This window comes from Phallusia mammillata, chromosome 5, assembly GCF_965637545.1.
Source record: "Phallusia mammillata chromosome 5, kaPhaMamm4.hap1.1, whole genome shotgun sequence".
Classification (NCBI taxonomy): domain Eukaryota; kingdom Metazoa; phylum Chordata; class Ascidiacea; order Phlebobranchia; family Ascidiidae; genus Phallusia; species Phallusia mammillata.
Window position 1 is genome coordinate 460,613 of NC_137256.1, and position 14,952 is coordinate 475,564.

Sequence of the window (14,952 nt, forward strand, 5' to 3'; positions counted from 1 at the left end):
AAACCGGTGTTTTTCAGCAAAACTACCAAATTAACGCGCCTAAGGGATGGTTACGTCACTCGCTAAACGAACACGAAAGATGTTTGCACTGCCCAAGGACAGATCAGTTTTATTTGCATGATTCAAATCAAGAGGTTTTTCAAATAAATAACAGTTGTCTGATCCGTGGTGGGAAATTCGCCGATTTACTCCTGAAACAACAAATACACGAGTGAGACAAAAATAAACACCATCAAACACAGTAAAAAAAACCCAAAGTTTTAGCAAAATTAAGTTTTTCAAACATGACTTCCATGTCAGTACCTTGTGATCTCTTGCTTTAGATCTCATCTTGTTGAGAGCAGACTCTGCCATCTCAGCTCTCTCCTCAGCATCGTCAAGTTCGTGTTGAAGTTTTCTGTACTTGCTCAAATTTGTGTTTGCTTGCTCCTCCTGTCAATCAAACGCATTGTGTTAGAATGAAAGGGCGTGTTTCGGTTAAACCACTTTTACTTACAGCCTCCTCAGCTTGTCTCTTGTATGTCTTGACCTTGATTTGAAGTTTGTCAACAAGATCCTGGATTCTGGTGAGATTCTTCTTATCTTCTTCACCTTGGTAAGTAATCTCCTTCAACTTGCGTTCAAGTTTACGTTGCGATTTCACCGAATCACCGTTGCGTCGTTGTTCAGAATCAAGCTCATTCTCAAGTTCGCGAATCTGGAAGTAAAATAACAATGAGCGTCCGACAACGCTTGCTGTGAATCAACAAGCACAAGCACTTACTCTTGTCTCAAGTTTCTGCACTTGTTTCTTTCCTCCCTTCAGAGCGATGTTCTCAGCTTCATCCAATCGTTGTTGCAGGTCCTTCACAGTTTGTTCCATGTTCTTCTTCATTCTCTCCAAGTGAGAAGACAAGTCTTGCTCTTTCTTCAATTCCTCTGCCATTGTTGCAGCCTGAAACGTGATTGAGGAAATTTGAAACAAACGGAAGAAACATATTTAATCGATGAGAATCCGACTTACATCAACGATCGCCTTCTTGGCCTTATCTTCAGCGTTGCGCTGTTCTTGGACAGATTCCTCAACTTCAGATTGCATGGTTTGCAATTCGCCTTCGAGTTTTCGCTTCTGGTTGATGAGAGCCGTGTTTTGTGTGTGAAGAAGATTTGATCGTTCGCTGAACAAAACAAGTTCGACCAGTCAGCAAAACCAGCACACTCGGATATCCACTGTTTGATTCTTACAAACCTGCTTTCAAGCAATTCGGTTTCAGCCAGTTTTCTACCGCGTTCAGCTTGATCAAGAGCGGATCGAAGCTCTTCAATCTCAGCTGTGAGAAGATTACCACGACGCTCGATCACCGCTGTCTGTTCCTGCAAATCTTCCGAGTGTCTTTGAGCTTCGTCAACTTGCATTTCAAGATCCTGAGAACAAACTTGATTACTTTCTGTGCTTTTGACATGTAGTAGATGTTTTTCTCATTACTTACCTTGATATGGGCTTGTACGGATTTTGCTTGTTTCTGGGCTTCAGATGCTTGTCTAGTTGCATGGCCAAGCTGAATCTCAAGGTCATTGAGGTCACCCTCCATTTTCTTCTTAATACGAACAGCTTCCTGGCGAGATTTGCTTTCCGAGTCCAACGTGGTTTGCATGGATTCGATTGCACGTTGTTGGTTGCGTCTAACAATCAGAACAGAATTTTACGAATGACCAATAACGTATTCAATGATGAGAATTACCTCTGGTTGTCGATTTCTTCTTCCTTTTCTGAAACTCGTCTCTCAAACTCTTGCTTCACTTGAGCAAGCTCGACTTGCAATCTGAGAACCTTCGACTCTTCTCCTTCAATCGCTCCTTCGGCCTCCTCAAGAGCAGCTTGCATTTCGTTTCTTTCTTGCTCCAAAGTTCTCTTGGCCTTTTCCAGTTCATGAATGCTCTTTCCTCCCTCTCCCAATTGATCAGTGAGATCAGCAATCTCCTCTGCAATGCAAGAAATTGATTAGGACAATTGTCAAAGGTTGGTAATAAACCTAAAACGAACCTTGTAAGTTTTTGTTTTCTCGCTTCACTGTTTCAAGTGCGTCAAGAGATTCTTCGTAAGCGTTCTTCATCTTGAAGAGTTCAGTTGAAAGACTGCGAGATTCTTTCTGGGATTGTTCCAACTCAACTTGGACTTCTTCCTGCTTCTGTTTATGCTCAGCAAGAACCTGGGAAAGATTTTTATGTTATGAGCTGCAGTTTGGCACACAAAGTTATAATTTCAAACCTTATCGAAGTTTCGCTGTTTTTTGTCAAGAGAAGCAGCGGCCGAGTTGGATCTCTCCAAGTCGATTGTTAGATCTTCAATTTCTCCTTGAAGACGGTTCTTTGTCTTTTCAAGACTTGATGCTTTGGCCTGCATCGCTTCTACTTGTTCCTCAGCATCCTGAAGTCGAACCGCCAACTTTTTCCTGCGCATCATTAAAATTTTTAGTTGTGGTTAATTTTTCAAACGCATTTAGTGGAAACAGATTCCTACTTTGCGTCTTCCAGTTCCTCAGTCCGCTGGATCGCATCTGTCTCGTATTTGTTCCTCCACTGAGCAACTTCAGCGTTTGCCTTCGACAGAGCTCGTTGAAGTTCGGCCTTTGCTTCTTGTTCTTCTTCGTATTGTTCCCTCAACAAGTCGTTGTCATGACGAGCGGCCTAACAACAACAAATTTGTATTTTACAACGATGCTGGTTTGGTTTGTTTTCAAAAATGGATAAAAAGGGCAAGCAAATATACCTGCACAGCATGGGCGAGTGCTGCCTTGGCCTTGGTTTCCTCTTCAACCACTCGCTTCAGTTCATCAATTTGTTGGGTTGAGCTGTTCTTGCTGCGCGTCAGTTGCGCCATCAAGTGTTCACGCTCCTCCAATTGTCGACCAAATTCACCTGAGAAAAGATGAGAGTAGTTAAAATGTTCACACTAAAACATCTATGTTTAAAACTTACCGTTCTCGGATGAAAGTCTTGCCTTTGCGGCGTTTAGTTCGTTGACCTCCTTGGTAAAGTTATCATTCTTCATCTTTGCCTCATTCAGTTGTTCCTCCAAGTTTCGAGACATCTTCTCGTAGTTGAGCTTAGATTTGGTGACGCTCTCAACATTAGATGCGAGATCATCGATCTCCATCTTCATCTCACTCTTCTCCTTTTCCAATTTTTGTTTGACTCGTTGCAAGTTGTCGATCTTTGCAAAGAACGAATTGTTAGAAGTGAACATTACGACTTCGTACAAAACATTTTTACCTGTTCGCTCATTTCGGCTGAAGTGTCAGCATGCTTCTTACGCAAAGTTGAAACAGTAGCTTCGTGAGATAAATTGGATTCTTCCAACTCGCGACGGAGTTTAGCGAATTCAGCTTCGCGACGCTTGTTTAGTTCGATCTGAAACAATGAAAAGTTGAAATGCTTGCTGCTCGAACACTTGGCGCATCCATCTCACCTGTGCAGCAGTTGCACCGCCAGCCTCTTCAAGTCGCTCACTAAGCTCTTCCAACTCACGGGACAGATCAGCTCTTTGCTTTTCAACTTTAGCTCGCGCAGCTCGCTCTGCTTCCAGTTCCTCCTCAAGCTCTTCAATTCTTGCCTGAAGCTCCTTGATCTTCTTCTGAAGTTGAGCAACCAACGCTTGTTCATCTTCCAACTTCGTAGCGAGCTGGCTGTATTCGAATTCCTGCTTCTTCAATTTCTCTTCAAGTCGTTGCTTGTCGTTTTCAAGATCCATCACCGTTTCTTGAGTGAGACGAAGATCTCCTTCTAACTTTCTCTTGGTTCTTTCAAGTTCCATTCGAAGTTTCTTCTCTTGTTCAAGCGAAGCCTCCAACTACGAAAGGAAATTGTGAGTTCGTTGCACAAACACAAGAAGTTGCATCTTCATACTTACATCATCGACTTGTTGTTCGAGTTTAGATTTTTGTTTTGTCAAACTGTTAACTTTGTCTTCTTCCGATTGAAGATCGTCAAGAGTTTGTTGATGAGCTTCTTGCAAAGCCTTCTTTTCTTTTTGCAGTTTGGCGATTTGTTCATCTTGTGTTGCCAATTCTTCTTGGAGATTTTTCAGCTGAAGAAACAAAACAATTCAAGTACCCAACAATTTCTACCTTATCAAAATTAAAGTTACAAATGTTTACCTTGTTTTCAGTTGCATGTTTCTCTTTCTCAACTTTAGCCAATGTTATCTCAAGATCATCGATGTCTTTCTTCAACTCGGAGCATTCATCTTCCAACTTGCGTTTCTTCGACACAAGCTCATTGTTGAGTTCTTCTTCATCCTCCAAGCGCTCAGTAAGTTCCTTGATCTTTCCATCCAACTCAACCTTGGTCTTAATCAGTTGATCACATCTGTCCTCTCCATCATCAATTTGATCTTGTTGCTGCAGATTAACATCAAGTTTATTTCATGTTTTATCAAATTCCAGCCTGAATTAGTCAAACTTACAGCTTGAAGTTGCATGAGAAGATCGTTTTTCTCTTGAATAAACGAAACTTGCATCTCCTCCAACTCCTTTCGTCTTTTCACTTCCTTCTCCAAGTTAACTTTGCATTCCTCGTAATCCTTCTCAAGAACTTCCAATTCCTTTGCGGCTTCAGCAGTCTTCAAGAGTGGCTTGATCTTGAACATAAGCTTCATCCACTCCCATGTTGCCATTCCGAAGTAAGCTCTCAAGTTCGACTGAATGACGCGGCAGGCTTGTCTAAACATGAAAGTGTCAGCGTTGTCCAATACAGCTTTAACTCAGCTACGTAGCCAGTTGGTATTTTACCTTCGCTCAATCATTTTCTGATATTCGCGTCTCATGATCATTCCTCTCATACGAGCTTGGACAAGTTTGAAGATTGATGAAAGTTTGTTGTCGCGCATTTCCTCGAGTTTACCGATCATACCAGCACGGAAGAACACCTAACAAATTTTTAAATGTTTTTATGTTTTACTGCACGAGTGGAAGCGACATGGGCGATTTGTTTTTACCTTGGTGTGACCGAGCTTGTAGCTTTCATGGTCGATGTCGATGCTTCCAAGAAGTTTCTCAGATGATTTCTTGCTGTCCATGAACTGACCTTCAGGTGCGGCATTTGGGTTCAAGATGCGGTAACTAAACAGACATCATCGTTATAAAGTGTATGTTGGGTTGTGGAGACAAACTGGGAACGAAAGGAACCGTTGTTTGAAGTCACCATACGGAATTCTGTTGGGGAATCCCTTCCTGCAGATACGGATACCTTCCAATACACCATTACAACGAAGCTGATGAAGAACGAGATGAGACTCCATCATTCCTGGTTGTTTCTGTTCGTTGGGAATCAGACAGCGGACAAAGTGAGGAGACGTCGATCTGGAATTACAAATTGGATAAAACATTTCTGCTGCTGCAAGTTAACAACTTAATTCTTACCTCAAGTTGGTCATGAGGTTATTGAGGGATTGTCTGTGAAGAGATGAGACAGTGTTGAAAGATCCTCCTTTCTTACGCTTTCCTCCTTTTCCGCCACCGCTCGCAGCTACCACGTAATTACGTTAGACTTTATCATAACTCGACATTTACATTCAATCATTACCTTCGTCTGGGCTCACCCATCCATCCCAGATGGTTTGCATCAGTTTCATCGATGCTTTCTTGTAAAGTTCAACGACGCTGTTGTTGACTGGATCTTTGTTCTTCTCCAACCATCCACAGATGTTGTAACCAACCTGTTACAATAAAAACACAACTAAGAACCAAAATACAACGGAGCCATAAGCATTGCTTACAGTTCCAGCGTAATGGTAGAGTTCGAAGTGGGCTTCGTATTTTGACTTCTTTGTTGGTTTTCCGAAAGCTTTGCTCTTTCCAAGATGGTTTTGGTAAAGTTTCTCCTTGAAGCTGTTATCAGAAGCTTTTGGGAACATGCATTCTTCCTCGAGAATCGACATGATACCAAGGGGCTGCGTTAAAACACACGAATTATTTTGAATCCACTTGCAACATTTGTTTAAATGCGGTTGCTATACCTTCTCAATAAGTTCAATGCAAGCTGCCAAGTCCATTCCGAAATCGATGAAAGTCCATTGGATTCCTTCCTTCTTGTATTCTTCCTGCTCAAGGACGAACATGTGGTGGTTGAAGAACTGCTGAAGTTTCTCGTTGGTGAAGTTGATGCAGAGTTGTTCGAAGCTGTTGCACTGCCAACACAAATGTGGTCAGTAAAAAGTTGCTTGCGAGAATGTTGACAACAGCAAGTTTACTTACATCGAAGATTTCGAACCCAGCTATATCAAGCACACCGATGAAGAAGCTTCTTGGCAGCTTGGTGCTCAGAGTTTGATTGATAAGTTTCACCAACCAGTCAAAATGGCGACCGAACAGGGCTTTGCTGAGAGCTCCCATACCATATGAAACCTATGTTGTGTATTCAAACGTCAGACTTTCACGAAACAAACCGCAACAAACCAGAAGTCTGTAAACACAAGGTTACCTGACTGCAAGATTGCCCCTTGGTGACGAACTCATTTCCAACCTTGACACGTGGATGACACAAGTATTTGATGAAATCGGCAGAGTTGAGACCATAGAGGTAAGCCACTTTGTCGGCCTCTGCAAAGCACAAGAGTTTACAATCCGAGTTTCAATGTGGATCCGTTGATGTTGTGTCGTTTACAAACCTTCAGTGCCGTCAGGTTCAGCTTGCTCCTCTCGTTGCTTGTTCTTAAACTTCATGTTTTGTTGGTGAAGGATGCCGGCCATCAGTCGGTATATGCCGCTGATTTCCTCCTGACTGAATCCGAGGATGCGGAAAGCTTCCTGAAATCAGACATCAGTAAAATTCGGTGTTTTGTCGCAACAACAATATGTCTCTTACGTCGGTCAACAACAGCTCCTCGCTGTCATCCAGATTGTCGACGGTCACAACACCTTGACTGATGGTTTTGTACTCGTAAGGATCTTTGGAAACCAAAAGTTGATCTGTAATCAAAGTTTATCATAAGTTGTTGAGTAGATAGCAACAAGTGAATGTTTCCATGAAATTTACCGATTAGTTCCGGTTTTCCTCCTGAGATGATTTGGTAGAAGATGTGGTAATTACGTTCACCTCCCAGTTGGTAGATGACACGAGATTTCTCCAGCAAATCTAAACAACAAAGTCGGTGTAATTGTGTGTTGTTGTTCGACTACTTAGTGGTAACTCACAATGTTCAATGTCTCCTGATGCCAACATTCCGGTGCTCCCAAAGTGAATTCGGATAAACTTGCCCTGTTCAAATAACGTTTGTATCAAACACGGGAACAATCCGTTAATATCTCGATGCGACTTACGAAACGTGAAGAGTTGTCGTTACGGACTGTCTTTGCGTTACCGAAAGCTTCCATAGCCGGGTTACATTGGACAATTTGATCTTCGAGAGTTCCCTGTGTACAAAACATATCTTTGCAATACAGATCATATTAATGTTTTGTGATTTTGTGAAACACACCTTGGATTCGTCTTGTTTTCCACCGAAGGCAGCAACCAAAGCAAAGTATTGGATAACTTTCTTCGTGTTAACAGTTTTTCCAGCTCCAGATTCGCCACTGAACACAAAAGTGATAAAATTTACAAATGTTGGATTAAAACAATTAAAGCAACCGACATCATGACATTGTTTGAACTCACGTGATCAACATGGACTGATTTTCCCGGTCTAAAAAGAAAACAGAAAGTTGAGATTTGAAAGGTGACTTGGTTCAACTTCTGTTGTGGTACTTACTCATCAACATGTTGGCGTAAGCGTTGTCGGCGATCGAATAAAGATGGGGAGGCATTTCAGTTCGTCGCTTGCCCTTGTACGCAGAGATGACGTATGGAGCGTACACAGGCAACATCTTGTAGGGATTCACGGTGACACAGAAGAGACCAGAGTAGGTCTGCGAACCAAATTTTACGTTTAGTAATATTTCAGTTTTACTGTTTAACGTTTCTTTTAGATTGAAACTTACGTAAATCATGAAAGACTCGTAGCGAGTTCTCAAGTTGTTCAAAACGCTCGCTTCGTTGAGGAAAGTCATGTTTGCCATATCTTCACACTTTTCATATCTCGGCGGGTTCATCTCTTGCACGTCATCTTCCTTCACTGTCATTTCCTGCAAAGCAACATCTTCTTTATAGATTTCTTTTCTATTTACATTATACCAGTCAAATTGTTCTTACTTTTCCAGCATCTATTGATTTGATCGTACATTTTCCACCTTCGTTCTTGATCATTTCACCAACAACGTAAGCATTCTCTTTGTCGGGAAACCAAACGTATTTCTTGCCTGCGTTGAATATATTTTTTTTAATTTTGTTGAAACGACGACGCTTTCCTTTAAACTTTCTCCTTACCATCGGGTTTCTTGGTCTGGTTTTCCAGAATCTTCTCGTGGGTCATCCGAAGATAAGGAGCAGCATCTCGAACTGATTCGTAATCGAACGTTGCCATGATGGCGTTGAGATAAAAATCTAAAATATTATAAGACAGTTGTTAATGAGATCTTTTTGCCATTTGACAAAATGGATTGTCTGACTCTGTAAATATCGGAGTAAACCGTAGAATCAAACTGCCTTGTTAAACATTACCTGTAGTTGATGAAGAACTTGAAGTTGAAATTACTCAACTGATAATCTTGGACTGGTTCAGCGCCGTTTATAAAGCCTGACATTTTTTTTCGCTCTTTACGAAACACAGCTGTTACGTCATCACCAAACAATCTATGTCGTCACCATGCTGGTTATGTCGTCACCTCGTGTACTTAGCGAGGGTGATGAGAATGTCAGTTGTGTAAATATAAATCAGTTGTTAAATTTGTTCCCTGTACAAAAAGCATTGAACACGCCTCAAAAAGTTCGGGCCGAAACCGAACTTTTTGAATTGTTTTAATTGGATGAAATTTATTTAAAAAAAATGCAAATATCGCCATCATGAAACGTCATGAACTAACTAAATGTTAGATCAATAAATATAAGCCACGTTGTCTGCAAAATATAAAAAGTTTACTTAAGCTTACGCATTTTGAAAGTGGTATTGGAGTGTCATAATTATGTTCACTAGCATCAAGACTCAAGGTTTAGTTGAAAACATCAATCAGAAACGGAATTTAATATTCGACCTGATTCGGCCGAATATTCGGAAAACGGTATATTCGGCCGAAATGTTTCGGCCAACTGAAACTTTGTAGGTTGTCCCTGAACCGGTCGAAAAATTCCTGACAAGGCACGGCTAAAGCCACATCCGTTTACAGTCGAAGTTAGTAAAGATGTTAGAAGTTGGCGTACAGGTCAAATCGACTGTTTAGTGTTTTGTAAAACTTTGTAAACTAACCCCGCGATTATAAATCAATAAATCTCGGAAAACCACACGATCAAGTTATGGTGTGCAGCCGAAACCTACTGCTAAAGTGTGTTTGTTTAGTGCCGCTTACTTTGCAGTATATTAATATTTGATTTTTATATTATTTTTGCCCTTAGAAAGCTCCACTACGATGATGAAAATTTTATTATGGTGCGTAAATTTCAACCAGCGAATTAATCTCCACTCAACTAGAGTCAACTTGAAATGACATAAACTTTAATATTTTGATGTTTTATTTGGTTCTGTGGGTTGATCTTGGTTCAAAAGCCATTGCACCGCGTCAAGGTGTCAACCCACGCAATAGGTTTCGTCTAAGGCAGCAGAGAAACCCTCGTTCGGTGCAAAACCACAACCGAAACGAGGAAAACAGACTGGCACAAAAAAGGTACTTGACGTGATCACCTAAAAACATAAAGTTGTTTGATTTTGGAAATATATTTCTATAAATGATAAATAATACTCACATTCGGCAAAACCGATGCACCAGTAACTCCGAGCTCCATTCATCCGTATCTAAACTTTGAAATCTAACTTTCCTCAAGATGGCGCTATACTGAGTAAATTACAAAATCTTGAACCCTCATGTTACCGTGTCGTAAATACAAACAAACCTATATTTAAATATATTTTTATGACGGTTACCGCGATAACGGCATTCGCAACTAGGAACATTGTTTAAAATCCGCTGAAATAATAAAAAAATAAAATTAAAAAATTAAAATAATAAAAAAATAAATAATAAAAAAAGTAAACAAATAAAAAAAATGAAAATAAATTAGTAGCATGTGAAGGACCGTGCACTGCCTCCATGTTTTGTTTCGTGGCAAAATAAGAAAACCAGTGATGTAAAGAAAAAGGAAGTGAAATAAAGAGAAATAAAAACGAGAATATACAATGTTCCAAGGATTCCTATGTTTATTTACAAATTGTTTTGTCTTCCAATAAACGACTTGTTAAAAAACTTTAACATTTGTGGTTGTGAGTTTGGATGCATTGTGAGCCGGTTGCAGCTGGGTATTGAGATGTTAGTATTATTGATTTACAGTTTGGCTGAGATGCATTTATAACATTACATTATACCAGACTACCATGAAATGATTTCGAGCTTTCGTAATTTTACCCAGTAGAGCACCACTGTCGCTTCTTTCCAACAACTTTCCTCAACTAACTAACCTCGCTCCTGCAAAACCTGAAAAACTTGAAAAACTTGAATGGTTATGGTTAGTTTAAAGCCTACATGGTTAATATTACTATCAAGTTTATCATGACTATTTAAACAAAGATATTCAAGTCAAAACCTCCCGCCATTTTTATCGCTCGTGTCCCTAGTTTCCTCCATCCAAGTTTAAAGCTTTGCTCAATCTCTTCAATCTACAGATTGCAGTAACAAACATTACCGTAACTTTAGTAAAGTTCAAGTTTATGGCAAATACCAAAATAAATTTTACCTTCGCAATATTTTCGCATTGTAACAGCGCTGGCATTGTGCCGGGGTTGGTCGACGTCTCTCAGCATTCCACGTGCGTTCGCCGCTTGTCGCTTCATCACTGGTCCCTCCCAACTCCAGCCTGCTGCTTGCGTCTGATCAATATATCATGATAGCAACTTTAGCAATGGTGAATGTTATGAAAAACATAGAAAGGTAGAGCTACTAACGTGAGAACTAATCAATCACCAATTATTGTCACTATAAACCAGGGGTGTCCAACCTTTTTGGCCAAACTTTTTGGCCAAAGGGCCACTTGCGGTTTACGAATGATTGCGCGGGCCACTTGAGTGTTACTGCTAATTTGGAATCTTAGAAATAGCTGTCTTAAAATTTTTAATTAAAATCCTCACACCGAAATTCTAATCTTAGAAATGTGTATTATCCTCGTTTACAGTTACAAGAACAATAACACCAATATATAGTTATGTCAACAAAGTTTTTACTACACGTCGACATTTCAATGTAAAGTTTGGCCCAGTTTTTTTCTAATAAGTTTGGCAATATTCGGTAAGATGGACGATGGAGCAATGCGAAGCGATTTTTCCATATGGCTGTCAGAAATTACTGATCTTAGAGGGGATTTGAAGTCACATGTCAACCTTTCTTGTAATATTCTGTTAGCGTTACTTGCTTTTTGTTTCCTGTTTGGCATAACCTATATCACTGCAGAGTGCGGAAGAAGTCTTAATGATAACTGCGTTTTGCGCGAGTCTCCGATACCAGATGTATCTCAATGAACCAAGAAACATTACTGATTGATGACTCTTGAAGCACGAGTCAGATTGTGACGTAACACTGTATAAATTGTGATTCGTGACAATGCGCATTGTGACGCAATAAAAGTAACTTGAACAGTTGTGTATTACTACTCTGTTAAAAGAGAAATAAAGCAAACAATAAATGCCAACTTTTCGGAATGAAAGTTTGCCATAAATTACGTAGGCGATTAAGTTGCCAATATAAGTCATTTCAAAAAATACCTCGCGGGCCACTCAAAACCTTCCTGCGGGCCACATGTGGCCCGCGGGCCGCGGGTTGGACACCCCTGCTATAAACGCATATGCTCCGTTGCGCCACCTAGCCCAGACCTGGCTACTGTGAGTTCTTATGTTAGTAGTTCCAGCACATACAAAAGTTACCTCAGCAGTCTGTTCGCATTGTAGCAGCGCTGGCCTTGTTTCGGGGTGTGTGTCTTTCAGCACTGCAGGGTGTTCGCCGCCGGACATCGCTGGTTTCCCTCCCTCCAAAACTTCAGCTGATGAAATAAATCACAATGACAACTTCAGCAATGTCAAAGTTTACGGCAAATATACAAAAAATACCTCAGCAGTTTGTTTTCAGTGTAAAGCGTTGGCCTTGTGTCAGGGATCGGTGTCCCTCAGCACTTGTCGTGTTTGCCGCTTGTCATCGTTGATCTCCCCCATTCAAACTTCAGCTAATCGAATAGATCATAATGACAACTTTCTGCAATGGTGAAGTTGATGGCAAATTTACCAAAATACCTCAGGATTTTTTTCGCATTATAACAGAGCTGGCCTTGTACTAGAGTCGGTGGGTGTCATTCAACGTGTCGCCATTGCTTCTTGTTCCATCGCTGGTTCCCCTCCATTAAACTTCAACCTGTTACTCGCATCTGATCAAATAAACCACAAATTACCACAAAATCAAATCTAAAATGATTATATTGACAAATTACAGCCCTGGATTACTGGGCACAACTATACAAGTTAAACAATTATGTCACAACTACATTCACCAGTTGTGGTAATGTAATGGTAGAAATTACAACCAAAACCACTTATTAATTAAACCATCCTCGCTAATAAAACTCGACGCCATCCGCTCCACCAGTGGCGCTGTTCTTCTGGAACTTTCTTGACGTCATGAACGGTGATTACGTCATCTGTTGTTTGAAACCTTCAGCATTTCGTTCTGATGTGTTCTATGTTAGTCAGGATAATGTCATTAGTGTGCCGGGCTTCACATTAAACAAGTAACTTACCTTCCACGAAGCGATCGTTTGCGTGTTCCGGTGCTCGGTTGACGTCATGCAAATGTGACGAAACTATTATGAAATTGTGCGCGCGGGGGTTTTAATTGTTGCGTCACGTCGATTGTGAAACAAGTTGATCACAATCACATATTAAGAGACGACTTACAAAATTTAGCTTGCGCTTGTAACATCCCAGAACTTTGTTTCAAACCGGGCCGTAACGTGAAGAACCGTGCACATCCTTCCCATTACGAGTCCGGCCAACATAAAATACAAATTGAACAAAAAGAAATAAAGAAAGTGAAAATAAAGAGAAATAAAACGAGACACACACACATGGAGGAAGGTTCTGGGAATGTCGTTATTTATTGCGTCATGAATATGTTATTACTTATTAAATCATTTGACCAAAACAATCATAATGTTGTACATTTGCATGACGTCATCGTTTCATGCGTCATCAATTGCTGGATCAGCAAAATCTAAACATGAAAACAAAAGAACAAAATAAGTGTTGTGATAGTGGTTAAAAAAATGCAATTTACATTACAAGAATTACATTACAACCGCCAGTCAAAACAAGGTAAATTTAATCAAACAGCAATTCAACAATGTTGTCGTGAAGTGAAGCGACGTTGCGTTGCAAAGCCAAACAATGGTTTGCGCATTGGTTTACATCTCAGTCAGCAGTCAAATTAAGTGTTTTCGCAAAGGGCATTTCGCTTTTGGTCTTTTGACAGGTTGGAATGTTGACGAATCAACTTGGTCAAACGCAAGAAGTGGCTTAATTGTACTTGCACGGGTTTGCTTGCAGCATTGTTAGCAGCTGTAACACGACGGATTTGCGTATTCACTCGTGGTTTGGAGTAGTGGTGATTAAAATTAATCAACTCCTTTATGGAGTCTATTTGTTCCACGGTAACAGATGTGGTAAAAAAAACTTTGCAAGAATTACATCACAACCACCAGCCAAAATAAGTTAAATTTAATCAAACAACTATACAATTCAACAATTGTGCTGGAGAGACGTTGCGCTGCAGGGTCAAACAATGGTTTGCGAACAATCAGCGCGCAGCGTTCATCTCCGAGCAAGGTTTGAATGAATTTCAGGTGTTAACAATCACTTAAATAGTTTTTGTTTTTTGTTGACCACGGCCAGCCAAATTACTTGTAAGTTATACTGCTTTAATCAATGTTTAACTTGAAAATCAAAACAAGAAATAAATGATGCACAGTCAGCATTTAGATGACCCACATGTTAATAGTTATGTTTAAATCGATGCAGAGACCTGCCATAATTTATTTATCTAGACCTTATATTACTTTTGGGCTTCACAAATTCAATCAGTAGCTTTGTGCAACACCAATAAAACTTATTCAACAACACAACATTGCACAGCAAATCCTCACCTGTGCAAATTCTCCGATTCAATATTTCCCTCTTCTTTCGTCAACTCCAGGTTAAAATGGCGTCACGAATCCAGGTTTCCAGGTTTTATATAAAACAGGGCGTGACGTCATGCCCCTGATTAAAGCTTTGGCGCGCTCGCAATTAAATTATTTGTCGGTCACCTGCCTGAATATTTAGTTCCACTGTATAAAAATCTGCTTACAAAGATGAGAGTAAATGACTTAAGTAAGATAATTACCAATTTCTCAATGATTTAGTGATTTATTTGGATCAGATTTTTATTGTATTTATGATCTGTAAATCAACTACCGACAATTTTAATCCAAAAGTAAAAGTTTTTTGTGGCAAATATTTGTCAAAAAACAGTGGAATACTTCGATACGTTGCTTTCGTGAAATTTGGTTGATTCAGTTCTTAATTCACCAATATCATGCAATTGATTTGTTCTTAAACCGGATTTTAACAACAAAACAAAAATTCCAGTACATTTCGAAACATGTAAAATTCTTGGGTTTTTGTCTGACTCAAATGTCAGACGGCAAACATTTGCGGTTTATTTGCGGGGTTCGAACCCAGGAGGGCATGAATTCCGATCGGATTTTATGCCCTCGTTCCAAGCGTCTTTTACCACTCGACCAAGTGGTTGTAGAGCTCTTGAGCGGTAAATGAAGATAATTTATTTTTGTTCAGACAAACCTATATTTACAGAC

The 14,952-nt window shown here is 40.0% G+C and overlaps 1 protein-coding gene and 1 long non-coding RNA gene across 3 annotated transcripts; both read right to left on the reverse strand.

The window, feature by feature from the left end:
• Nucleotides 1-82: 82 nt before the first annotated feature.
• Nucleotides 83-8,645, reverse strand: LOC145227771 (myosin-6-like). The gene is made up of 39 exons (XM_080092679.1): nucleotides 8,578-8,645; nucleotides 8,344-8,460; nucleotides 8,170-8,276; nucleotides 7,959-8,102; nucleotides 7,730-7,886; nucleotides 7,636-7,663; nucleotides 7,457-7,553; nucleotides 7,299-7,391; nucleotides 7,173-7,236; nucleotides 7,015-7,113; nucleotides 6,844-6,947; nucleotides 6,647-6,785; nucleotides 6,460-6,578; nucleotides 6,234-6,383; nucleotides 5,996-6,166; nucleotides 5,756-5,929; nucleotides 5,563-5,695; nucleotides 5,400-5,505; nucleotides 5,166-5,339; nucleotides 4,976-5,099; nucleotides 4,770-4,906; nucleotides 4,445-4,700; nucleotides 4,137-4,379; nucleotides 3,890-4,066; nucleotides 3,449-3,829; nucleotides 3,253-3,390; nucleotides 2,959-3,193; nucleotides 2,750-2,898; nucleotides 2,501-2,667; nucleotides 2,249-2,432; nucleotides 2,024-2,189; nucleotides 1,722-1,962; nucleotides 1,470-1,662; nucleotides 1,229-1,404; nucleotides 1,004-1,157; nucleotides 764-934; nucleotides 497-697; nucleotides 304-432; nucleotides 83-191 (listed from the first exon to the last, which is right to left on the reverse strand). The coding sequence occupies exons 2-39, from the start codon at nucleotides 8,438-8,440 to the stop codon at nucleotides 186-188; spliced, it is 5,784 nt and encodes a 1,927-aa protein (XP_079948805.1). The 5' UTR covers nucleotides 8,441-8,460; nucleotides 8,578-8,645; the 3' UTR covers nucleotides 83-185.
• A 1,394-nt stretch (nucleotides 8,646-10,039) lies between these two features.
• LOC145227772 (uncharacterized) lies at nucleotides 10,040-14,308 on the reverse strand. Of its 2 annotated transcripts, none has more exons than XR_013859985.1 (8): nucleotides 14,242-14,308; nucleotides 13,240-13,313; nucleotides 12,841-12,903; nucleotides 12,341-12,780; nucleotides 12,161-12,273; nucleotides 11,978-12,093; nucleotides 10,798-10,930; nucleotides 10,040-10,720 (listed from the first exon to the last, which is right to left on the reverse strand). It is a non-coding gene; the product is annotated as an uncharacterized LOC145227772 (long non-coding RNA). The 2 variants fall into 2 exon arrangements; XR_013859984.1 differs by having other exon boundaries at nucleotides 12,341-12,471; nucleotides 12,595-12,780; nucleotides 12,841-13,313.
• Nucleotides 14,309-14,952: the final 644 nt, after the last annotated feature.